This window comes from Podarcis muralis, chromosome 8 (assembly GCF_964188315.1).
Source record: "Podarcis muralis chromosome 8, rPodMur119.hap1.1, whole genome shotgun sequence".
In the NCBI taxonomy this organism is placed as follows: Eukaryota; Metazoa; Chordata; class Lepidosauria; order Squamata; family Lacertidae; genus Podarcis; species Podarcis muralis.
The window spans coordinates 3,830,394-3,855,532 of record NC_135662.1 but is presented as its reverse complement, the minus strand read 5'-3'; the positions used below and the strand labels follow the sequence as shown (position 1 = coordinate 3,855,532).

Sequence of the window (25,139 nt, the reverse complement as noted above, 5' to 3'; positions counted from 1 at the left end):
TCTGACCGTAATAAACTGGTTGGTTGATTCTATTTCTATGCTGATTTTTCACTCACACGAGTCACAAAGCAGCTTACATACAGTGAATGATAACATCGTAGCACATCACAATCACAACATAAACCATATAAAACAATTAACAAATCATCAGTAAAACAATGACAAGAATCATCAGTATTTATTTTTATTATTTGCTTGTTGAATTTATATACCTCCCTGTACCCAGGCGTCTCAGGGCGGTTCACAGAAAAGATCGCAATATATAAAATAAGAATAAAAACAATAACCCAATAACATTCCCCCCAAAAAGAGTCACATTTTAAAAGGGTATAGGGTGTCAATCAGGTCAACCAAAGGCCTGGTTAAAAAGGAACGCTTTTGCCTGGAGCCTAAAGGTGTATAATGAAGGCACCAGGCGAACTTCCCTGGGGAGAGCATTCCACAGACAGGGAGCCACCACAGAGAAGGCCCTGCTCTTGTGTTGCCACCCTGCAGACCTCTCAAGGAGGAGGCACACGAAGAAGGGCCTCAGAAGATGATCTCAGAGTTGAGAACTTTAAAGCGTTAAGACCAGAAGGTGGAAAATATGAAAACAATGAGAAGAGGCAGGACTGAAGATTTGGAGATATGCCTCAGAGGTTCAGACTATGAGGATTCCCGAAAAATCAATAATTACAATTTGGATTACAATTTGGTCTTTTTTAATTTTAGTTTCTTGTTTTTAATTGGATATTGATGTGGATATGTTGACTGGCTCTTTTTATTGGCAAATCAATAAAAATGATTTTTAAAAAGAAGATCTCAGGGTCTGGGTAGTAAAACAATCACCTTCTATTAACAACGTAATAATAAAAAAGGCTAAACAGCAGAACCACAAGAAAAGGCATATGGTAAATTTCACATATTATAAAATTCCTGGAAGGTGTCTCTTTGCATGGCATTTAACTGTTGAAAAAATAAAAACAATGATTTTGCAGAGAGCTGGCGGCGCGCAAGGGGGAGCTGTCCAGCAAGGCTCGTGCAAGCGAGCAAGCAGCATCATCGTTACATAAGGCCGAGGAAGACGCTGAACCTGCGCAGGAAGCCGGAGAGGCGGCTCGGCGCGCAATGGAGGAGGAGGGCGGAAGACGGCAGAAGGAAGAGGAGGAGGAGCCCCGCCGGTGACCTTCGCTCCCCGGCGCCGGCTTTGCAAGACGGCTGCAAGCGCAGCTTCCCACGCGCGCGTCAAGGGGTCCTCTGCAAGCACCGCCTCGACGGCGCGCCCAGCTCTTTCCTTTGCGCCATGGCGGAGCTGGCGTGGGCACTGGGGGCCTTGGCCGCCCTGTTCGCCCTGCTGGACGGCTGGTACCTGCTGCGGGTGCCCGTGACGCTGCTGTACGCGCGCTGGGCGCTGCCCACGGTGTGGGACTTGCTGGAGGAGCAGAGCTTCGCCAGCCGGGTGCTGCCGTCGGACCTGGACTGCCTGGTGCACATGAACAACGCGCGCTACCCGCGCGAGGCGGACCTGGCGCGCCTGGCGCACCTTACCCGCTGCGGGCTCCTGCGCGCCGTCCGGGGCTTAGGCGCGCACACGGTGCTGGCCGCCTCGACGTGCCGCTACCGCCGCTCGCTGCACCTGCTCGAGCGCTTCGACGTGCGCACCAGGCTGCTGGGCTGGGACGCGCGCGCCTTCGTCCTGGAGCAGCGCTTCGTGCGCGCACGGGATGGCTTCGTGTGCGCCGTGCTCCACGTCCGGCTGCACGTGGTCGGGGCTAGCCCCGCGCAAGCCGTCGAGATCCTCTGCCGCAGGAAGGTGAGTCGGAACCGGGCGGGGAAATGAGCCTAGCCAGGATTTGGGTTCTTGGGGGGGCAGCCAAAGTTGCTGAGGTTCTTTTGGGGTTGGGGCAGAACCTCAGGTAAAGGTAAAGGGACCCCTGACCATTTGGTCCAGTCGCGGACAACTCTGGGGTTGTGGCGCTCATCTCGCTTTATTGGACGAGGGAGCCGGCGTACAGCTTCCGGGTCGTGTGGCCAGGAGGACTAAGCCGCTTCTGGCGAACCAGAGCAGCACACAGAAACGCCGTTTACCTTCCCTCTGGAGTGGTACCTATTTATCTACTTGCACTGGTGTGCTTTCGAACTAGGTTGGCAGGAGCAGGGACCGAGCAACAGGAGCTCACCCTGTCACGGGGATTCGAACCACCGACCTTCTGATCGGCAAGTCCTAGGCTCTGTGGTTTAACCCACAGCGCCACCCGCGTCCCTGAACCTCAAATAATGGCGTGCTTTTCCGTGATATTTGTGGATCTGCCCCCCCAAACAAAATTCTGCAACCCCCCCCAAAAAAAATAATAGTAATCCTGGCTACGTCCAAGGGCTAGGGCAGGCCGAGTGGGTGCAAAATTTTTCTTCGGATCCTAATAATTCACTAAACCTAAACATTTAGCACTGTTGTTTGTTTGTTTGTTTGTCTTATTGAATTTATATACTGCCCTTTCCCCCCAGGGGTCTCAGGAAGGTTCACAGAATAAAATCAAGATATAAAACCATAAAATACCTAATAAAAATAAAGGCCCCCCCCTTTTAAAAAAACACTTTAAAAGGGCATAGGATGGAAATCGGATCAACCAAAGGCCTGGGGTTAAAAAAGGAACGTTTTGCCTGGCGCCTAAAGGTGCATAATGAGGGTGCCAGGTGAACTTCCCTGGGGAGAGCATTCCACAGATGGGGAGCCACTGCAGAGATGTCCCTGTTCTCGTGTTGCCACCCTCCGGACCTCTCAGGGAGGAGGCACACGAAGGAGGGCCTCAGAAGATGATCTCAAGGTCCAGGTAGGCATATGAAGGCTTTACAGGTCAAAACCAGCACTTTTAATTGGGCCTGGAAACGAATTGGTAGCCAGTGCAGTCGGGCCAGGATCAGTGTAATATACTCAAACCGTCTTGCCAGTCCGGTGAGCAACCTGGCCGCTGAATTCTGCACCAGCTGAAGTTTCCAAACTGTCTTCAGAGGCAGCCCTACATATAACGCACTGCAGTAGTTCTGCCTCAGTATTTCCATTGTTTCATTTGTTTTTTATATTGAATTATACCGTATTGCAATTTGGGATTCTATGGAGTGCAAACTGCAATACGATACAGTTGTACCTCGGGTTAAGTACTTAATTTGTTCCGGAGGTCCGTTCTTAACCTGAAACTGTTCTTAACCTGAAGCACCACTTTAGCTAATGGGGCCTCCTGCTGCTGCCACGCCGCCACCACACAATTTCTGTTCTCATCCTGAAGCAAAGTTCTTAACCCAAGGTTCTATTTCTGGGTTAGCGGAGTCTGTAACCTGAAGCGTATGTAACCTGAAGCATATGTAACCCGAGGTACCACTGTACAGTGCAATATATAAGAAATTGAAATGTAATTAGAAATCGTACAACATCTGGAGCAGTGCATTACAATGGTAGGGAAATCAGCAGATTCCTAATTTCTTAAGCTCCTCCGCTTGGTCTGTGCTTTCATGCATCTGAAGAAGTATATTGCAGGCCCCTACAAATTCATTATTCAGGAAGACTTGGGGAATAGTAGGCCAGTTGGAATGGTTTTTACAGAACCTCCAAGTGTCCCTATTTTCCAGGGACAGTCCTGGTTTTACAGAAGCCGTCCCGGTTCCTGATTTGATCCCAAAATGTCCGGCTTTTCCTTAGGATGTCCCTATTTTCACCAGAGAAAACGTTGAAGGGTATAGAATTATGCAGCCCCTGAGCAAGGAGATAACAATACAATCTATAAAGGCAGCCCTCTTCAGGGAAGTTATATAAAAACATATCAAAACATTAAAAATTAAATACGTTGGAAGCCGCCCAGAGTGGCTCATCAGATGGGGGCGGGTTATAAATAATAAAATTATTATTATTATTATTATTATTATTATTATTATTATTATTATTGAACAGGATGTCCCAATTTTCATCAGATAAATGTCAGCCGGTACGTTTCTATAATTCAGAAGATCCCTTTGAGGTGCCAAATTTTCGCCTCCCACAGAGCACCATATTGCGAAAGATTGCCACTTTGGGCGGCTTCCAACTTAACATAAAAACATAATGTTATTATTTATTATTATTTATTAAATTTGTACACCGCCCTATGCCTGCAGGTGTCAGGTGCCGTTCACAGGATAAAAGCACAGTATAAAAACACAAATTACATAAAATAAAAGCAGCCTGATAACTCTCCCCTTCCCCAACACATTTAACAAGGGGCAATGGATCACAGTCCACCAAAGGCCTGGTTAAAGGGGAATGCTTTTGCCTGGCTTCATTACTGTAAAAAGTTATACAGTGGTACCTCAGGTTACATACGCTTCAGGTTACAGACTCGCCTAACCCAGAAATATTACCTCGGGTTAAGAACTTTGCTTCAGGATGAGAACAGAAATCGTGCTCCGGTGGCGCCGCGGTGGCAGCAGGAGGCCCCATTAGCTAAAGTGGTGCTTCAGGTTAAGAACAGTTTCAGGTTAAGAACAGACCTCCAGAACGAATTAAGTTCTTAACTCAAGGTACCACTGTACAGATGTTTTCTAAAGATTGTAGAGTTACTTATATCCTTGGCTCACGGGGGTCACATAACTCCAGTTATGCAGAGAGAATAATTGGGTGCACTCTTCCCACCTTGGATGAAATCTACGCTTCCAGGTGCCATAAGAAAGCTGCAGAGATAGCGCAGGACAGTGCGCACCCCGGAAATGATCTCTTTCAGCTTCTGCCTTCTGGAAGAAGGTACAGGGTTGTAAAGACCAGGACTAGCCGCCTGAGAAACAGTTTTTATCCAAATGCGATTTTGGTTTTAAACACAGTGTAAGGTAGTCTCTAGGGACACGGGGGGCACTGGGGGGTTAAACCACAGAGCCTAGGACTTGCCGATCAGAAGGTTGGCAGTTCGAATCCCCATGATGGGGTGAGCTCCCATTGTTCGGTCCCTGCTCCTGCCAACCTAGCAGTTCGAAAGCACGTCAAAGTGCAAGTAGATAAATAGGTACCGCTCCAGCGGGAAGGTAAACGGCGTTTCCGTGCGCTGCTCTGGTTCGCCAGAAGCGGCTTAGTCCTGCTGGCCACATGACCCGGAAGCTGTACGCCGGCTCCCTCAGCCAGTAAAGCGAGATGAGCGCTGCAACCCCAGAGTCGGCCACGACTGGACCTAATGGTCAGGGGTCCCTTTACCTTTACCCATCCCATTGGAAGGCGGTGGACTCTCTTTGATCCTGTTCTCACACTGCCCAACCACATGCCCCAAAGGGAAACCTGCAAGCAGGATTCAAGCACAAAAGCATTTTCTCTCCTCCTGTGACCAACAACTCGTATTCAGCAGCCTTGCTGCCTCCGACGAAGCTGAATGTTGGAAGACCTTTATCTTGGTTGGCTTCCAAACTGGATTTTAAATTACCGGTACTTTTATTTTTACATATGAAAGCATTCTTAATTGTTCTAATTGTGGAACCGGGTAATTGTTTTTTTACTGCTGATGCTTTTTATTGCGAAACTGCCTCCAGATATTTTATGGAAAGGGAGTCATAAATGGAATTAAATAAGGTTCAGGGTAGACAAGAGGAGGTACTCCAAGTATGGTTAATCTATGGAAATCTCAGCCGCCCAGAGTGGCTGGGGAAACTCAGCCAGATGGGCGGGGTATAAATAATATATTATTATTATTATTATTATTATTATTATTATTATTATTATTATTATGCCACCATTTCGAAAGGCATGTGCAAGCGAATTCAGCTGAGCCAGGGCAGAAATACGGACTGTCTAATTTAAAGTTTCCATCAATCTCCTCAGACAATTCAACATGCATGGGGACATAAGAATTATTTTCTGTGAATTTGTCTAGCCCTCTTTTAAAAGCTGGTGGCCAGCATTGTCTCTTGTGGCAGGGAGTTCCATGGATAAAACTATGGAAACACTTTGTGCTGATTCCTCTACAGTGAGCAGGAGCAGGGACCGAGCAACGGGAGCTCACCTCGTCGCAGGATTAGAACCGCCGACCTTCTGATCAGCGAGCCCTAGGCTCTGTGGTTTAACCCACAGCGCCACCCGCATCCCCAATGGGAAGGGTAGAGAGGCCATAATTATACCCACTATGACAAGGGCAGCTGCGCCATTAGGATCCAAACATGCCAAAATCCTGCTGGCCTATTTTTTGATGTATACAGTCATATCTTGGAAGTCGTACGGAATATTTATGTACGCAACTACAGCAGCAAGGTTATTGATTGCCAACAATTGGAAAAGCAGCAGCGTCCCAACTAAAACAGACTGGTTATCTAAAATGATGGAATACTTCCATATTGCCGAACTAACAGGGAGTATAAGAGGAGATATGGTACAAAAAGTGAATAAGGAGTGGGCTATCTTTAAGGAATACATCAAAATTTGTGTGGAAAAAGTAGAATTTCTGACACTGAGTGAATCCAGAAAAGGATTAGAGTGAAAGGAGAGTAAAGTTAAGATAAAAGAAGAGATTAAGGAAATAATGAAATGCGTTTAAGCTAGTTGGAAAAATAAAGTAGCATAACAGGAACAGCTGGAAGTCAAGTCACTTGGTGGGTGTCTGTGTGGGGTAGGTGTGTAGGTATGTTGAAATGTACAGTATAGGTAGGTATTATATAGAGTAATGTAGTAATGTATTATATAGAGTAATGTAGTAATGTTTTATGTTATGAAAATTAGGTAGTGTGTTGTGTATGTGTATTGTGTAAATGTATGTGTATGTGTTTTATATGTTAATTTAAAAAAAAATAATTAAGGAAGTCAAACGGAATCCGTTCCGGAAGTCCGTTCGACTTCCAAAACGTTCAGAAACCAAAGCGTGTCTTCCAACTGGCTGCAGGAGGCTCCCGCAGTCAATCAGAAGCCCCGTCGGTCGTTTGGGTTCCAAAAAACGTTCGCAAACCGGAACAGCCACTTCCGGGTTTGCGGCGTTTGTGAGCCAAAACGTTTGACTCCCAAGACGTTTGGGATCCAAGGTCCTTCTAAAACTGCTGATTTTTAATTGGAACATTTTCAGGGAAGCGTGTTCTTGACACCTGATTCCATCAGCGTTTATAACGTGTGTATTACGTTTTGTGTAACAGCTTAGAGGTTTTGATCAGAGGTCGGGAAGGCTTACCGGACATGGGCCGGATCACTCCTGTGGAGATCCTCCGTGGGCCGGGCCGGCGAGCGCGCCGCCGGAAATCACTTCTGCGCATGCCCAGACGCCGGAAATCATGCCTGCACAGAAGCAATTTTTGGCGTCTGGGCATGTGCAGAAGCAATTTCCGGAGCCGTGGAAGAGAGCCCCCGCGGCATGCTGCACCAGTTTAGTGCAGCGCGGGGACTCACTGAGCGGGCACCTCGGGGGCCGGTTAAGCAGCCCTCATGGGCCGTTTCTGGCCCATGGGCCTTAGGTTGCTGACCTCTGCTTTTGTGTTGTTGATTTTTTTGGATATATCTTTATTAATTTAAAATAAATGCATTTATGAAAAAACAGACGGACAAACAAGTAAACAAACATACAGTCAAACAAACAAATAACAGAAGAATCAAACAAACCACCGCACTATAAGATACAACAAGATTAATATAACTATCATCATAGATACTCCTGGTACTGAAAACAATTATAAAACTTATAGAGAAGAAAATTAAAAATGACTTCCAATTAATCTCACTGTACTTTATCTATCCATTACTTTATACTGCACAGTTACATATTTCTTATATAGTTTCTTTTTACCTCCCTACGAACTTCTATTTATACAATACAGGGACCAGCCTAATTCTGCCAAGATGTTTCCTTTTATTCCATAGTTTTCTAAAGATTCTTTAAAGATTCTCCAATCCTTATAGACTTTTTGTTTTGGCTGGCCTCTTACTCTTCCTGTCACTTTCGCCAGCTGCAGATATTCTACCATTAGGATCTGCCAACCTTCCGTGTTTTTCCAATTTCTTGCTGCTAAAATTCTGGCCGCCGTTATTCCATACATGAACAATGTTCTTTTGCTGACCTCTGCTTTTGATGACGAAGCATTGCGTAATGCCTATATAATTAAATATAAAATTGCCGCCACCCCCCAAATGCCTTTCACCTAGAAAGGTAGCATGTCAGGGACAAACCATGAGCTCCCTGATATCACCATGGGCAGAGAAGCAGAATTCATTAGGAGAAGAGAAACAACCTCCTAATTACCAGTAGTTACGAATGAGCCAGCTATGTAATTTACAGAGCTTCTGGCGAGGAGAAATTGCATTAATAAGGCTCTTGGAAGATGCTCAGGGGAGAATACCATTGCATGCTCACTGCTGTATCCCAGTGGATTGACAGAAGTCTGTGACATAGGATTATAGAAACAGCAAACAGTCTTGTTGTTGTTTAGTCGTTTAGTCGTGTCCGCCTCTTTGTGACCCCCTGGACCAGAGCATGCCAGGCCCTCCTGTCTTCCACTGCCTCCTGCAGTTTGGTCAAACTCATGTTGGTAGCTTCAAGAACACTGTCCAGCCACCTTGTCCTCTGCCGTCCCCTTCTCCTTGTGCCCTCCATCTTTCCCAACACCAGGGTCTTTTCCAGGGAGTCTTCTCTTCTCATGAGGTGGCCAAAGTATGGGAGCCTCAGCTTCAGGATCTGTCCTTCCAGGGAGCACTCAGGGCTGATTTCCTTCAGAATGAAGAGGTTGGATCTTCTTGCAGTCCATGGGACTCTCAGGAGTCTCCTCCAGCACCAGAATTCAAAAGCATCAATTCTTTGGCGATCAGCCGCCTTTATGGTCCAGCTCTCACTTCCGTACATCACTACTGGGAAAACCATAGCTTGAACTAGACAGACCTTTGTTGGCAAGGTGATGTCTCCACTTTTTAAGATGCTGTCTAGGTTTGTCATCGCTTTTCTCCCAAGAAGCAGGCGTCTTTTAATTTCGTGGCTGGTGTCACCAAACAGTCTTACTACACCATAAAGACTTAACAGGCAGGGTGGATTTGATTTCAATCAAATCAATTTAAATCACGATTTAGATCAAGATTTGAAACACTAGTCAGTAAGGCTTGATTGAAATCACTAGTCAGTAAGACTTAATTTTAATCTTCCCCCCCCCCCCAGAAAGACTCATTCTTGCTGGTGTAATCTTAATATTTAACAACCCGATGAAGGTTTCAATTTTTCGAATAATAAACTTTCAGAGTAGTTTTTACAGTAATAGCAAAAATTACTGATTTGGTCCATGGGACTCTTAAGAGTCTCCTCCAGCACCATAATTCAAAAGCATCCATTCTTCGGCGATCAGCCTTCTTTATGGTCCAGCTCTCACTTCCATACTTAAAATGTTGGTGGACTCAAGTCTGCCTTGTCAGTTTCTTGAAGTGATCTCTTAGCTGGCAGGTATATAAGGGAGGAAATCTTGAGCGGAACGGCAGTGAGTTGCAAAAATTAGTGAGTGGCTGCGGTGGTGCAGTGGTTAGAGAGAGGTTCCCAAACTTTTATGGCCTCTTGCCACGTTTCCAGAAAAAAATTACTCGGCGCCCCCCTGGAAATCTGCCTCCTTTAAGCGAACAGTGAGATACAGTTCCAAATCTGCATTATTTTAAGTATCTGTATTTATAACTACGTCCGACAACATTGGCCAAATCCTGGTATGCTCCGCGGAGGACCTTTAGGTCCACAAATAATAACATTTTGGAGGTCCCAGGTCGCAAGGCAGTTTCATTGGTCTCAACTAGGGCCAGGGCCTTTTCAGCACTGGCCCCGACTTGATGGAACACTCTGTCATGAAAGACTAGGGCCCTGCGGGACTTGACATCTTTCCGCAGGGCCTGCAAGACAGAGCTGTTCCACCTGGCCTTTGGTTTGGACTCAGTCTGACCCTTATGTTTTCCCTCCCCTTATGGTCTTGATTTATCGGCTACTTTTAAAATGAGGCTGTATTTTAAATTGCATTTTAGCCTGTATTTTAAATTGGGGTTGTTTTTTTCCCTACCGTGTTTTTTACTGGTGTTAGCCGCCCTGAGCTGGGGAGAGCGGGGTATAAATAAAAATTATTATTATTATTATTATTATTATTATTATTATTATTATTATTATTATTATTATTAAATTGACAGGCAAGCTGTGATCCATTTCCTGGACCTGGGGAAGCTGTAAAGGGCTTCCCCAAACCTGAGGAAAACCCTCGCCTCCAGCACAACGGCCAGATCCAGGGGAAATCTATGTCCCCGTCCCACAACCGCGCCCGACCTGGTGGTTAGCATCATTACGCAACCAAACTTGGCTCTTTTTTCACATTTAGAAATCAGATTTTGAGAACTGGATTGCTTTTTCTTTTTTTCCCCACATGAAAACCAGCTTTTGTTCCTCGGATTCATATTGGATTCCGCCACCCCTTGCCCCCTAGGCCTAGTTCATCTTCTTTCTCTGCTCTTTTTTTTTTTTTAAAAAAATCTTTATTAATTTAAATTACACACTTATACAAAGAATTTACAATCTCATACTACAAAAAGAAAATGAAAGAAAAAAGAATTAAGAGAAAAGAATAGAAAAAGCAAATTTACGTACATAAAAAACCCCTTAATCTTCCTAATTAATACTTAATTAAACACTTAAATAAAAAAGACTTCTGACAAAACGAGTCTTCCAATCATTTGCATGGCTGTCAACGTTTCCCTTTTTTTAAGGGAAATTCCCTTATTCCGAATAGGATTCCTCGCAAGAAAAGGGAAAAGTTGACAGCTAGGAATTCTCATTGTACTGTTTATACTTTTGTTTTTTCCACACAGTTTTATATTCTTTAATATTGTTCCGGTCTACTCCACAAACGGTATTTGTTGTGTTTACAAGTATCACTCAAGTTCTACTGATATGGTGTGGTTGGTACAATATGATCTTACATAATCCTTAAATATTCTCCATTCTCCAAATATTTTCTGGTTCAATACTCCTCTAACTCTTCCCGTCAGTTTTGCTAGTTGTAAATATTCTAACATGAGTATCTGCCAATCTGTAATTGTCGTTACTGTTTTGTTTTTCCACTTCCTTGCCACAAGAATTCTTGCTTCTGTGGGAGCATACACGAACAGCAGTCTTATGTCTTTCTTAATTTCTAATGGTAAAATGCCTAAAAGAAAGATCTCTGGGGTTTTTTTTAAAGATAAGTCTGAATAATTTCTTAAATTCATTATAGATATTATCCCAGAATTCCTTAATGATTGCACAAGTCCACCACGTCTGGTAGTATGACCCCTCATCTATTTTACATCTCCAACATTTATGCATTTTCGCTAGTTTCAAGGGGGTAAATTCACAGCACGCTATAACCTTAGGCAGAACATCATGAAGATGTTATATAGATGGCATAATATCCCCTTCTTTCTCTGCTCTTATAGGTGGAGTCTCCTGAACTTCCTGAGGAAATACTACACTGGTTGAAATACAATGAAGTCAACAGCCAAAAGTTACGGGCAGAGAGCGATTTGCAGGAAAACAACAAGGAAGAGTAATGGGATACCTCAAACCCGTTATGACCTCAGTGCGGGATCCTTCCTTCGGAATCACTGAGAATTATTAAGACTCCCCTTTTCAGCTACCGTGAGAAATATAAAGTTCTTGCACCGCAGCAACAACAAAGCCAGCCAATTTGATAGTCAGCCCCAAAGGGGATTGGGACCACGCGGAGCAGTCTTATGGTTCCACCCTGTCGGCAGCCATACACAGGGAAATAAGGTCACGCCAACCCAACTGTAGTATAGCACTGGATTTAGTCGCGATCCTGTCCTTATCCACTGGGCATTACTTGAGAACAGGAATGCCGTCCCCCTGTTCTTAACCTGTTCTTGTTTACGAAAGCCAGCCCTGATAGTTCTGTGGTGACCATCACAGCCCAGAAAACTTAGAGAGATGTGTTTTGGGTCTATGAAAGGGGAACCCAGTTGACTTTTTGATTTGAGATCACCACAGATCCAGGGCTCTGCAGAAACCAAAGTATAAACGGGCAACCTAAATCTTGCGGGGAAGCCTGGGTTGTCGTCTGCTTACAAACTGGAGCCAGTGACGTTGCTCTCCAGATGTTGTTGAACTAAAGCACACCTCATTGGCCAGGCTGATGAGGGTTGGAGTCCACAACATCTGCAGAGCATCATCTTGGCTATCCCGATCTACTGTGACGAATCTGCTGCCATTGCTCATTCGCACACGGCTGGCTTCATGCAAACGCTTGAAATCGGAGGTGGGGGACCTGTGGTCCTCCAGATGTTCCTGGGACTACATCTCCCATCATCCCAGGCCATTGTGGCTGGGGCGGATGGGAGTTGGAGCTCCAAACAAGATCTGGAAGGCCACAGGTTCCACATCCCTCCAGTGTTTAATGGAAACAGGTGTACATCCATCAGAGTCCAGGTGGACCACACAAGACCTTCAACTCTTTCTGCTGGAAGGCCTTGTAGGCCTCCTAGCAGAAAGAGTTGTTCCACGCAGGCCCCACCCGTGGCCAGCTGATTTTCCTTGAAGTGGGGGACATTCCAGTATTAGCTCAGGCTTCCTCAAACTCAGCCCTCCAGATGTTTTGGGACTACAACTCCCATGATCCCTAGCCAGCAGGACCAGTGGTCAGGGATGATGGGAATTGTAGTCTCAGAACATCTGGAGGGCCAAGGTTGAGGAAGCCTGGCTTAGCTGAAAGGGGATTCCGTGTAGCACATCCGATTCCCACAGCCTTGCATGAGCTAGCACCCGTTTAATACAGCAGAGACAATCAGGGTTTGATCTTCACAGCACCAAATATACAAAACAGGCACAGACTTATTTCATTCTACATGGTTCTTCTGTTCCAGAGAGATTTTTTCCCCCGTACTTCTGGTGAACCAGGAGGAAACCAGCGTGGTTTAAAATAGCTTTGAGGAAAAATTGTTGTATGTTCTTTATTGTTACTGTATTTAATTATTCGGTGCTGAAGATTGATTGGTGGTTTTCAAAAGGGGTTGTTTTTTTAAAAAGTTAATCCAGTGGAATAGAAAGATCAACCATTTTGCACAGGAGGGAATCAGCACTGTCTTCAAGTCTTATTTATTTAACTTATTTTCTTTTGCACTGATACGTTGCTTTTTTCCATTCGAGGCAGTTTGCAGTCTTGAAGCGAGAGCTTGCAGCCCGGCAGAGGGAGGAAAACAGAGAGGAACATGATAAAAATTGGGTACCAGTTGCTGCACAATTTAATCAATTCCGTACTGACCACAGAGGGAGCCAGGTTTGGGAGGAAAGGGGTGAAATTGCACTTGTACCAGTCTCACCTGCATAGGTTATGTGGGCAGGTGAAAGTTAGGCATCAAGTTACACCAAGGATGGCTAATGTTGCCCTGCAGATATTGCGCTATAACTCCCCATTACTCCTGACCAGCCGCCATGTTGGCTGGGGGCTGATGGGAGCTTGGAGCAAGGCTAGGGAACACAGTTTGGTACAGCTGAGTTAGAAAATACAACTTCAGGCATGTTCTCCCAAGCATATCTTCAATTGACTTGCAAATGACCTGAGATCTCCCCTCAAAAAAGTATTCCATTTAAAAAAATGTTCCCTGCCAGTCCCCCTCCTACTGTGGTACCTTCAACGAACAGTGGTAAATTTTACATGTAACATAAATGCAGCTAAATAAATATGGGCTGGTGCTACCGTGTTTGTCTTCTTTGTTCCTATTTTGGGGGGTTTCCGGGGCAAATTTGACCATGTTTCACCCATTTGCAGAATACGCCTTTTTGGTTCTCATCAGGTTTGTGGAGTTAAACTATGGAACTCCCTCCCACAGGATGCAGTGATGGGAACCCCCGGCGTGGGTGGCTTTAAAAGAGGATTGGAACGAATCTGGAGTGGAGTCCAACCTTGTACAGTGGCACCTCAGGTTACATACTCTGGGCAGCTTCCAACAAAATATTAAAATACAGTAATGCACCAAACATTAAAAGCTTCCCTAAACAGGGCTGCCTTCAGATGTCTTCTAAAAGTCTGGAACTTGTTTTGCTCTTTGACATCTGGTGGGAGGGCGTTCCACAGGCTGGGTGCCACTACCGAGAAGGCCCTCTGCCTTGTAACTTGGCTTCTTGTAATAATAATAATAATAATAATAATTTTTTATTTATACCCCGCCCTCCCCAGCCAAGGCCGGGCTCAGAGCGGCTTACAAGCAATAATAAAAACAAGAAGAATGATTACAACTTAAAAACAAAAATAAAATACAACATTAAAATAATGGAACATTAAAATATTAAAATGTAGCCTCATTGCAGGAGGAGAAGGAAAAGAAAAAGAAAGAGAGGGAGGGAGGGAGGGAGGGAGGGAATCAAATTGGCTCCAAGCCAAAGGCCAGGCGGAACATGAGACAGAGCGTTCCATCAGGCCGGAGCCAGTGTTGAAAAGGCCCTGGGGCTCTGGTTGAAGCCAATCTAACTTCCTTAGGGCCCTGGACCACTAGGGTGTTGTTATTTATGGACCTTGAGGCTCTCCGTGGGGCATACCAGGAGAGGCGGTCCCGTAGGTACGAGGGCCCTAGGCCGTGAAGGGCTTTAAAGGTCAAAAGCAGCACCTTAAATCTGACCCTGTACTCTACCGGGAGCCAGTGCAGCTTGAAAAGCACTGGGTGAATATGCTCCCATGGCAAAGACCCCGTGAGGAGCCTTGCTGCAGCATTCTGTACTCGCTGGAGTTTCTGGGACAGCTTCAAGGGCAGCCCCAGTAGTCAAGCCTGGATATGACCATCGCATCTAGTGCATTGTAGTGAGGGAACCGCCAGAAGGCCCTTGGAGCTGGACCTCAGTGTCCAGGCAGAACGATGGGGATGGAGACGCCCCCCCCCCCAACCAGGTGCACGGCATGGCCGCCGCTCTGGGTGCCGGTGAAGCTAGCTTCGCCACTGTACGGAATTCGCAACCATAGGATAGCTTGGGTGGCTTTAGAAGGGAAATAGACCATTTGTGGCAATAGATGGAAAGGAGACTGCTTTGAGACTCAAGTGGTGAGAAGTGGGGTACACCAATTAAAATAAATAACAAGTGCCTGGGTCGCGGGTGACGCTGTGGGTTAAAGCCTCAGCGCCTAGGGCTTGCCGATCGAAAGGTCGGCGGTTCGAATCCCCGCGGCGGGGTGAGCTCCCGTCTTACGGTCCCAGCTCCTGCCCACCTAGCAGTTCCAAAGCACCCTTAAAAGTGCAAGTAGATAAATAGGGACCGCTTACTGGCGGGAAGGTAAACGGCGTTCCGTGTGCTACGCTGGCTCGCCAGATGCAGCTTCGTCACGCTGGCCACGTGACCCGGAAGTGTCTGCGGACAGCGCTGGCTCCCGGCCTCTTGAGTGAGATGAGCGCACAACCCTAGTGTCTGTCAAGACTGGCCCGTACGGGCAGGGGTACCTTTACCTTTTAACAAGTGCCTACTAGCTGTGATTTTTATTCTTTGCCTCCGCAGATGGCGACCGTAGGCCTCCGAGTCCTGGTTACTGAGGAAACACAGGTGGAGAGAGGGCGGTCATTGCATTTTAAATAAAAGCACACATTCTACTCATGCAAAAACACACTGATTCCCGGACTCTCCGTGGGCTGGATTTAGAAGGTGATTGGGCCAGATCCAGCCCCTGGGTCTTAGTTTGCCTACCCATGCCTTAGTTCAGGGGTCAGCAAACTTTTTCAGCAGGGGGCCGGTCCACCGTCCCACAGACCATGTGGGGGGCCGGACTATATTTGGGGGGGGGGGGATTGAACAAATTCCTATGCCCCACAAATAACCCAGAGATGCATTCTAAATAAATGCACACATTCTACTCATGTAAAGGTAAAGGTACCCCTGCCCGTACGGGCCAGTCTTGACAGACTCTAGGGTTGTGCGCCCATCTCACTCAAGAGGCCGGAGGCCAGCGCTGTCCGGAGACACTTCCGGGTCACGTGGCCAGCGTGACATCGCTGCTCTGGCGAGCCAGAGCCGCACACGGAAACGCCGTTTACCTTCCCGCTAGTAAGCGGTCCCTATTTATCTACTTGCACCCGGGGGTGCTTTCAAACTGCTGGGTTGGCAGGCGCTGGGACCGAACAATGGGAGCGCACCCCACCGCGGGGATTCGAACCGCCGACCTTTCAATCGGCAAGCCCTAGGCGCTGAGGCTTTTACCCACAGCGCCTTCTAAAACATGCTAATTCCCGGACTGTCCGTGGGCTGGATTTAGAAGGCGATTGGGCCGTAATTGGCCCCCGGGCCTTAGTTTGCCTACCCATGGTCTAAATGGAGTAGAAAGTGTGGCTCAGACTGCCTCCGCAAAGCCCCATGATGCTGCATTAATTTGATTGCGATGATAACTTGGAGAACACGCTGCCTAAGCTACCTGCGTTCTTTAGGAGGGCTGAGCGCTTTGCTTTGCAGCCCAATAACCACTAGAGGGAGAAACTCGCAGCCGCAGTTTGAATGCCAGAGACCTCTGAGCTCCCTCCCTGGCATGTACAGGAATGCGCAAAGGCAACGTGAGATGCGGCAGGAGAAAATGACCTCGCTGCATTTGAAGCTACAGTGGTACCTCGGGTTAAGTACTTAATTCGTTCCAGAGGTCCGTTCTCAACCTGAAACTGTTCTTAACCTGAAGCACCACTTTAGCTAATGGGGCCTCCTGCTGCTGCCGTGCCGCCAGAGCACGATTTCTGTTCTCAACCTGAAGCAAAGTTCTTAACCTGAAGCACTATTTGTGGGTTAGCAGAGTCTGTAACCTGAAGCGTATGTAACCTGAGGTACCACTGTACTCATGTAGACACAGCCTAAACGTGAAGAGCCAGGATTATTGAGTTCCTGCATGAACCTCCCAACAGGGGTTTCTGGGAATGAGCAAAAGGTGCTTTTGCGGGAATGATTCAAGCGCACAACTGGAAAATTAGTTTTGCGTCACTGAAGTGGGTTGTGTCAGCTTAGCGCAACAAATCCGCTTTTTCAAAGGACTTTTCTGCAGCTGGGAAAGTGACTGAAATGCCCTGAGAAGCGTGGGAGGAACAGATAACATCATATGTGGGAAGATGTATAAACACAGCACAAGGAAATCAGGATGAATGCTCAATGTTGTATAACCTGCCCAGAACCGCAAACAGATGCGCAGCAAAGGCGTAGTCTCACCTCCATGTAAGTTTTGTGCAAGCAGAGCAGGATAAATGCTCAATAAATTGGTTGTTTGGGTGAGTCCAGAAACACACCCTGCATTTCCACCCCCATCGTTCTACCCGGACACTGAGGTCCAGCTCCGAGGGCCTTCTGGCGGTTCCCTCGCTGCGAGAAGCCAAGCTACAGGGAACCAGGCAGAGGGCCTTCTTGGTAGTGGCGCCTTCCCTGTGGAACACCCTCCCACCAGATGTCAAAGAGAACAACAACTACCAGGCTTTCAGAAGACATCTGAAGGCAGCCCTGTTTCGGGAAGCTTTTAATGTTTGATGTATTATAGTATTTTAATATTCTTTTGGAAGCCACCCAGAGTGGCTGGGGAAGCCCAGCCAGATGGGCGGGGTATAAATAATAAATAATTTATTATTATCATTATTATTATTATTATTATTATTATTATTATTATTATTATTATATTTCCAATGTGCTCTTAGTGGGGTTTCCACTGTATTTGATCTGGAAACTGCAGTTAGTGCAGGATGCTGCAGAAATTAATAATAATAATAATAATAATAATAATAATAATAATAATAATAATAGAATTATATACCACCCTATACCTGGAGGTCTCAAGGCAGTTCACAGAACAAAATCAGAATATAAAACCACAAAATACAGAATCAAAAACAATAACGCCCCAAAAAAACCCACATTTTAAAAGGGCATCAACAAAAGGCCTGGTTAAAAAGGAACATTTTTGCCTGGCGCCTAAAGGCCCCCAAAAAATTAAAGGGGAAAAAACTGGATGTACATCTCCAAAATATAAGATAAAAACCAGATAAAATAAAACCTATATACAAGCAACCGTGTTTTGTGTTGTGTAGGCTCCTATGATGTAAGTCATGGGCCCCCAATCATTTTAAGTTAGAGTTTAATAATTATTTCACTATTAATATACTTCTTAATTTTATTTCACTATTAATATACTTCTTCTTAATTGTACTTCAGTTCAACAATTACTTTGATAAAATACGTATTTTATTATGTACAAATGGCTTTAGATACCTATTAGGTCCATAAATGACCATATAGCATATATTCAACACAAAAAAACAGCGGCAATTTGTTGTTGACAAAGGACAGCTGGACATAGAAAGGGCCCCATTACCTTCAGGAGCTGAGGGCCGCACCAAACCTCAATCCGGCCCTGGTCCCGTGCTTTGTTGTTTTGCACCGAGAACTTCAACAACAGCTGCAAAAGTTGAAGTCCCAATAAATAAACTTCCTAAGAAGGAAGCTTTTCTGCACCCACAAATGTTCACTGATCTCACCTGAGCTCTTGCAGGTGGGACAGTCTGTCAGACCAAGCAATGCAAATAGCAGGTTAGTCCACAAATGCACAAATGCTCTTTCACAATGCTTAATCCGCCGTTTGCTTGGTGGATTTAAATGCACATACTTCTGTCATTAGACACCGGAGGAAGAGCTGGGACTACCAAAAGGACAGTTATAAAAGAAGGCTTAGCAGAGGGTGAGAACGACATGCTTGAAGCAGCAAGAATAACTGCTGTAATAAACGGAAATCTGCCCTTATTCCCTTATGGGGGACACAAGAGCCCTTATAGAGTCCTTTGCAGGTTCTCCATCGGTCAGAGAAAATAACAGAGGCCAAGCAGAGAATATTGAGAAGCAAAGCAGCTCGTAAGCCTGATCTTTATTGAACTGTTGCAACAGGGTGCTCCCCTCACACGCAGGAAAGGAGGAGGACCCAGAACCCAGGTGTGCCCGCCCTTATATAGACATTTTAAATTGCCCGCCCTGGAGTCCAAGACCACCCCCAGACACATCATACCTACATCACAGAAAGGGCGGTCTACAACAGAAATCTGAGTGCATTGTTTATCTCCTGCCTGGCAGGTTACCTGTTAATGGTCACTTGATTGGATACCCTGGGGAGCCTGGCCAGTCTTTTGTAATGATAAATACTTAGTTCCTGAGCCAGGTCACAGGCTCACCTTATTCATACACAGACATCCCCTTAAGACAGGATTTGTGAAGGAAAAGACAATGGGGAGGCGTTTCCATTTTCCTTGACCTTGCAGAGAAATCATTTGGGCAGTTTGAGAGACAAATTGGTTTCAGGGCTGTTTTCCTGTGCTGCTTCAGACATGTGGTTTATATATTTATGTACGTGTTTGCTTGGTACATTTATGAACATTATATATACAGTATACACACACACACACACACACACACAAACACACGTGTGTGTGTGTGTGTGTGTGTGTGTGTGTGTGTGTGTGTGACATTAACTTTTTTTATTTCACTGCAAAGATCATTCTATTGTAAAGTTGGAAGGGACCTTGAGGGACAATTCAAATTGTGGGTGCTGACCTTTTCTTCCCAGACACTGAGGTCCAGCTCTAAGGGCCTTCTGGCGGTTCCCTCCCTGCAAGAAGCGAGGTTACAGGGAACCATGCTGAGGGCCTTCTCGGTAGTGGCGCCCTCCTTGTGGAATGCCTTCCCATCAGATGTCAAGGAAATAAACAACTATCCGGCTTTAAGAAGACATCTGAAGGCAGCCCTGTTTAGGGAAGTTTTTAATGTTTGATCTTTTTTCACTTTTTAAAGTTATTATTCTGTTGGGAGCTGCCCAGAGTGGCTGGGGAAACCCAGTCAGAAGGGCGGGGTATAAATAATAAATTATTATTATTATTATACCTCCTGCAATGCAGAAATCTTTTGCCCAACACAGGAATTGAACCCACAACCCTGTGATTAAGAGTCTTATGCTCTACCAACTGATCTGTCCCAGGTCATCAGTTCTTCGGTGCAAAGCAGACAGCAGTATCCTGTCAGAGCTGAACAGCAGTTTACAGGCAACTAACCTATTGAATTAAAGAATTGTAAAAGGGACCCTAAAGGGTCATCCAGTCCAACCCGCTGCCATGATACCTTCTTTATCACAACTCTGGCTCACGTTAACCTTATGGAGATGCAACGTAGGATTAAATAGAGTAAGTTCCCTTATACCAAGTCAAAGTACTGCTCCATCTAACTCAGAACTGACTGGCAGCTGCTCTCCAGGATTACAGACAGCGGACATTCCCAGTGGATCTATTACAAAGGAAATCTCATCTCATCAACTATGTACAGATATCTAATTTCAGGCTTTCTTGCTAATCCTGCTGTCTTGGACTTCATTCAAACCAAACGTCGGCTTTCTCAGCGGCCAGGAAGTACCTTAAGAATTTTTGTGGGAGATTAGCAGCCAAATCTAAGAATGCCTATTTTTGCTAGTTAGCATGAGAAGGGGTTAAGAAAAAAGATCGACAGTATGTTGCTGATAGGCAGACACTCTGACCATAGAAATGTCATTGGTAGAGAGGGCTCTGTGTGATGTCATTTCCCCTCCTCCCTTGAGCGGGAGGAATCAAATAAGAATTTACTGTTCCTCTTTCCTCTCTCTCTTTTACCAGTCATGGAAGCAGATACCTGCTCCAGTCTCATGCACATGCCTGTACAGCTTATACTGTATAAGTATTTTGTCTCCATTTAATTTTCTGCTGTTGCTGTTAATAATAATAATAAATTTTATTTATACCCCGCCCTCCCCAGCCAGAGCCGGGCTCAGGGCGGCTAACACCAATAAAATCACAGTAAAAACATAATGGGGGGGACCCAATTTAAAATACAGGTTAAAATGCAATTTAAAATGCAGCCTCATTTTAAAAATAGCCGATAAATCAAGACCATAAGGGGAGGGAAACATAAGGGTCAGACTAAGTCCAAACCAAAGGCCAGGCAGAACACCTCTGCCTTGCAGGCCCTGCGGAAAGATGTCAAGTCCCACAGGGCCCTAGTTTCTTGTGACAGAGCGTTCCACCAAGTCGGGGCCAGTGCTGAAAAGGCCCTGGCCCTAGTTGAGACCAATCTAACCACCTTGCGATCTCCAGAATGATGTCATTTGTGGACCTTAAGGTCCTCCGCGGGGCATACCAGGAGAGGCGGTCCCGTAGGTACGTGGGTCCTAGGCCAATGCATGAGAATGCATGAGAACCAATGCATGATTATCAGTAAGTAAAACATAATTTAAACTTACTTCGCAGTCTGTTGCCTGATTCTTTGTTAAGCGAGGCAAGAAAAGAGGGAGCCAGCATGCTCTGCAGCTGGAATTACTTTAAGGAAGGCTACACAGCCTATTTCTATATACAGTGGTACCTCGGGTTAAGTACTTAATTCGTTCTGGAGGTCCGTTCTTAACCTGAAACTGTTCTTAACCTGAGGTACCACTTTAGCTAATGGGGCCTCCTGCTGCCGCCGCGCCACCGGAGCACAATTTCTGTTCTCATCCTGAAGCAAAGTTCTTAACCTGAAGCACTATTTCTGGGTTAGCGGAGTCTGTAACCTGAAGCATATGTAACCCGAGGTACCACTGTACTTTCCATTTTTCTGCTAAGGATGGGAATTGAAACTCTGCTCAGTTTATGTTCAACCCACAAACATGGCTGCCTGCAGGGATGAATTGCAATTAATATATCCTTTCCTACCTATTAAACCAATCTCACAATTTTAAGGTGCAACGTTTTATTGCTGCTAACTTTGGGTTTTTTTGCCGGAGCAGGGCAGTGGCTGTAAAAAGGATCAGGGCACGGCCCATTAATGAGATCTTCTGTACATCAAAGTACATGTGTTCGGAAGTTCATCTCCGCAGATACCCAAATAAACACAGATGACTTCAAAGTGATTTAAGTCCCACAAGGTGAGAGCAACCCCACTGAACGCCACTCAAGGCAGCTGCTTTGACCAGCTTGCAGGGTGTGGCATTGTTTTCTTGAATAAAGGTAAAGGTACTCCTGCCCGTACGGGCCAGTCTTGCCAGACTCTAGGGTTGTGCGCTCATCTCACTCAAGAGGCCGGGGGCCAGCGCTGTTCGGAGACACTTCCGGGTCAAGTGGCCAGCGTGACAAAGCTGCATCTGGTGAGCCAGCGCAGCACACGGAAACGCCGTTTACCTTCCCGCCAGTAAGCGGTCCCTATTTATCTACTTGCACCCGGGAGTGCTTTCGAACTGCTAGGTTGGCAGGCGCTGGGACTGAACAACGGGAGCGCACCCCGCCGCGGGGATTCAAACCACCGACCTTTCGATCGGCAAGCCCTAGGCGCTGAGGCTTTTACCCACAGCGCCCCCCGCGCCCCCCAAGAAATTCAAGAAGTATTTCTTGAATACTTCTCCCCAAAAGCACAGAGATTATTTGCAAGGCTCCAAACTTAAAAATGGAAAGCGTAATGCTGGTGGGTCAACAAAAGAGGTTTAAAGACTCTTTCAAGACAAATCGTTAAAAATGTAGTATAAACACCAACAATTGGGAAACACTTGCCTGCGAGTGCTCCAGTTGGAGAACAGCCTTTACCAAAGGTGTCATGGGCTCTGAAAGACACTTGAACTCAGGACACAAGGGAAAAATGTGCTAAGAGGAAGTCACGCTTGGCAAATCCACACCGTGATTACCTTCCGCCCGGAAACCAATGCTCCCACTGTGGAAGGACATGTGGATCCAGAATTGGCCTCCGAAGTCACTTACGGACTCATTGTTAAAACTGGGTTTATGGAAGGCAATCTTACTCGGCTACAAGGGATCACCAGATAAGAAGATATGCAAGGCACTAAGCATTCCATATGAGGCGCGGGTGGCGCTGTGGGTTAAACTACAGAGCCTAGGACTTGCCGATCAGAAGGTGAGCGGTTTGAATCCCAGCGACGGGGTGAGCTCCCGTTGCTCGGTCCCTGCTCCTGCCAACCTAGCTGTTTGAAAGCACCTCAAAGTGCAAGTAGATAAATAGGTACCGCTCCGGCGGGAAGGTAAACAGCGTTTCCGTGCGCTGCTCTGGTTCGCCAGAAGTGGCTTAGTCATGCTGGCCACAAGACCCAGAAGCTGTCTGCAGACAAATGCCGGCTCCCTCGGCCTATAGAGCGAAATGAGCGCACAACCCCAGAGTCGGCCACGACTGGACCTAATGGTCAGGGGTCCCTTTACCTTTACCTTTAAACCGCCCAGAATGGCTGGCGAAACCCAGCCAGATGGGCAGGGTTTATTATTATTATTATTATTATTATTATTATTATTATTATTATTATTATTATCAGTATTACTAGGCAGTGTGGTGTAGTGGTTAGAGTGCTGCGCTAGGACCTGGGAGACCAGGGTTCAAATCCCCACCTGGCCATTAAGCTCACTGGGAAACCTTGGGCAAGCTACATCGCAGGGTTGTCGTGGTGATCGGGACTGGCAGGCCTCTGAGGAGTGTGTGACGGAGGCATGGGACAGAGGTGTTAGGATATAGTTCCATTCCACCTTTCGAACAGGCATGTGGAGTTGCTGTATGTCACATGTCTGTTTACTTCCAGCACAGTCTGCTAGGAACTTCCGTTGTACAGTGGTACCAGCATTACGCTTTCCATTTTTAAGTTCGGAATAGAGTAGTTGCTCTGGAAGACGATAATCAGGCATCCACACCAGTGGCGTAGCGTGGGTTGTCAGCACCCGGGGCAAGGCAAGTAATTTGCGCCCCCTAAGCCGGGGCAAGGCAAGTAATTTGCACCCCCTAACCCGGGGCAAGGCAAGTAATTTGCGCCCCCTAACCGCTAACCTGCCACTGCTGCCAGCTTCTTCTTGCTGCTGCCTGGGCTGGGGTATTTACGGTAAGGTAGCCACCACCACAACGGCGGGTCCGTGTCAGGTGATCTGAGGCGAGTTGCCGCTTGCGCTGCCGCCCAAATGACGCCGCTTGCCCGGAGGAGGGCAGAGAGGCGAGGAAAATGCAACATGGCCCAGCAGCTGCAGCAGCAGCAGCGTCGGCGGGGCTGTGAGGAGGGGCTGCCTGGCGCGCCCTCCGCGGCCCTGATGCGCGGGGACCGCGGCGAGCGCTGAGAGCCGCTGCCAGCTCGTCGGTTCCACGAGACATGGGGCTCTGCTACAGCCTGCGCCCGAGGCTCTTCGGCAACTCCGGAGGCGGCGAGCGCGCCCCCCCCCCCAGATGTTGCGCCCGGTGCGGCCGGCCCCCCCTGCACCCCCCACACTACGCCACTGATCCACACAACAGGACCAGTCCAACAACGTTGATGTTGAAGAATCATTGCTTCGACACTGGTGAGCTTTTCTTCTTACAGTAGAGTGGTACCTCGGGTTAAGAACTTAATTTGTTCTGGAGGTCCGTTCTTAACCTGAAACTGTTCTTAACCTGAGGTACCACTTTAGCTAATGGGGCCTCCCGCTGCCGCCGCACGATTTCTGTCCTCACCCTGAAGCAAAGTTCTTAACCCAAGGTGCTATTTCTGAGTTAGCGGGGTCTGTAACCTGAAGCATATGTAACCCGAGGTACCACTGTATATAGCTTACATGGGACCCAGGAGAGGGGACCAGTGATTTATGGGGTGTGATGGCACCCGCAACTGAGCCTTGGCAAAAGTGAAAACTGCGAAGGACATGACAAAACACAAAACTTAGATCGCCTCTGGACTGTCAGTGTTTTGCGCAATGAATCAAATCTCAATCTAGGAATGAAGTTCTCTGCAATTAAGGTGGAGTATTGTGCTCTGATGCAACAAATCCATCTATACGCCAGCCATCTTCAAATATCTCAAGGGCTGTGCTGTCCCGTGGAAGATGGAGCAAGCTGGTTTTCTCCTGCTCTGGAGGGTAGGACTCGAACCCATGGCTTCAAGTGTAAGGAGATTCTGACTAAACATACGGAAAAGCTTTCTGACAGCAAGAGCTGTTTGACAGTGGAACGGTCTCCCTCGGGAGGCTGTGGACTCTCCTTCCTTGGAGGTTTCTAAACAGAGGTTGGATGGCCATCTGTCAGGGAAGCTTTAGCTGAGATTCCTGCATTGAAGGGGGTTGGACTAGATGGCCCTCATGGGTCCCTCTATTACAATTCTATTAAATTCTCTACAATTCTATCCAGTCCACTTTTACATATAAAAAAAAGTTTTTGTGGTTAGGAAACTGATGAAATCACGCACGAAACAGTGTGGGG

At 46.6% G+C, this 25,139-nt stretch overlaps 1 protein-coding gene across 1 annotated transcript; it reads left to right on the top strand.

Moving 5' to 3' along the window:
- The first annotated feature begins 1,030 nt into the window (after positions 1-1,030).
- Positions 1,031-13,652, top strand: THEM6 (thioesterase superfamily member 6). Its single transcript, XM_028736052.2, has 2 exons — positions 1,031-1,792; positions 11,378-13,652. The coding sequence occupies exons 1-2, from the start codon at positions 1,283-1,285 to the stop codon at positions 11,489-11,491; spliced, it is 624 nt and encodes a 207-aa protein (XP_028591885.1). The 5' UTR covers positions 1,031-1,282; the 3' UTR covers positions 11,492-13,652.
- Positions 13,653-25,139: the final 11,487 nt, after the last annotated feature.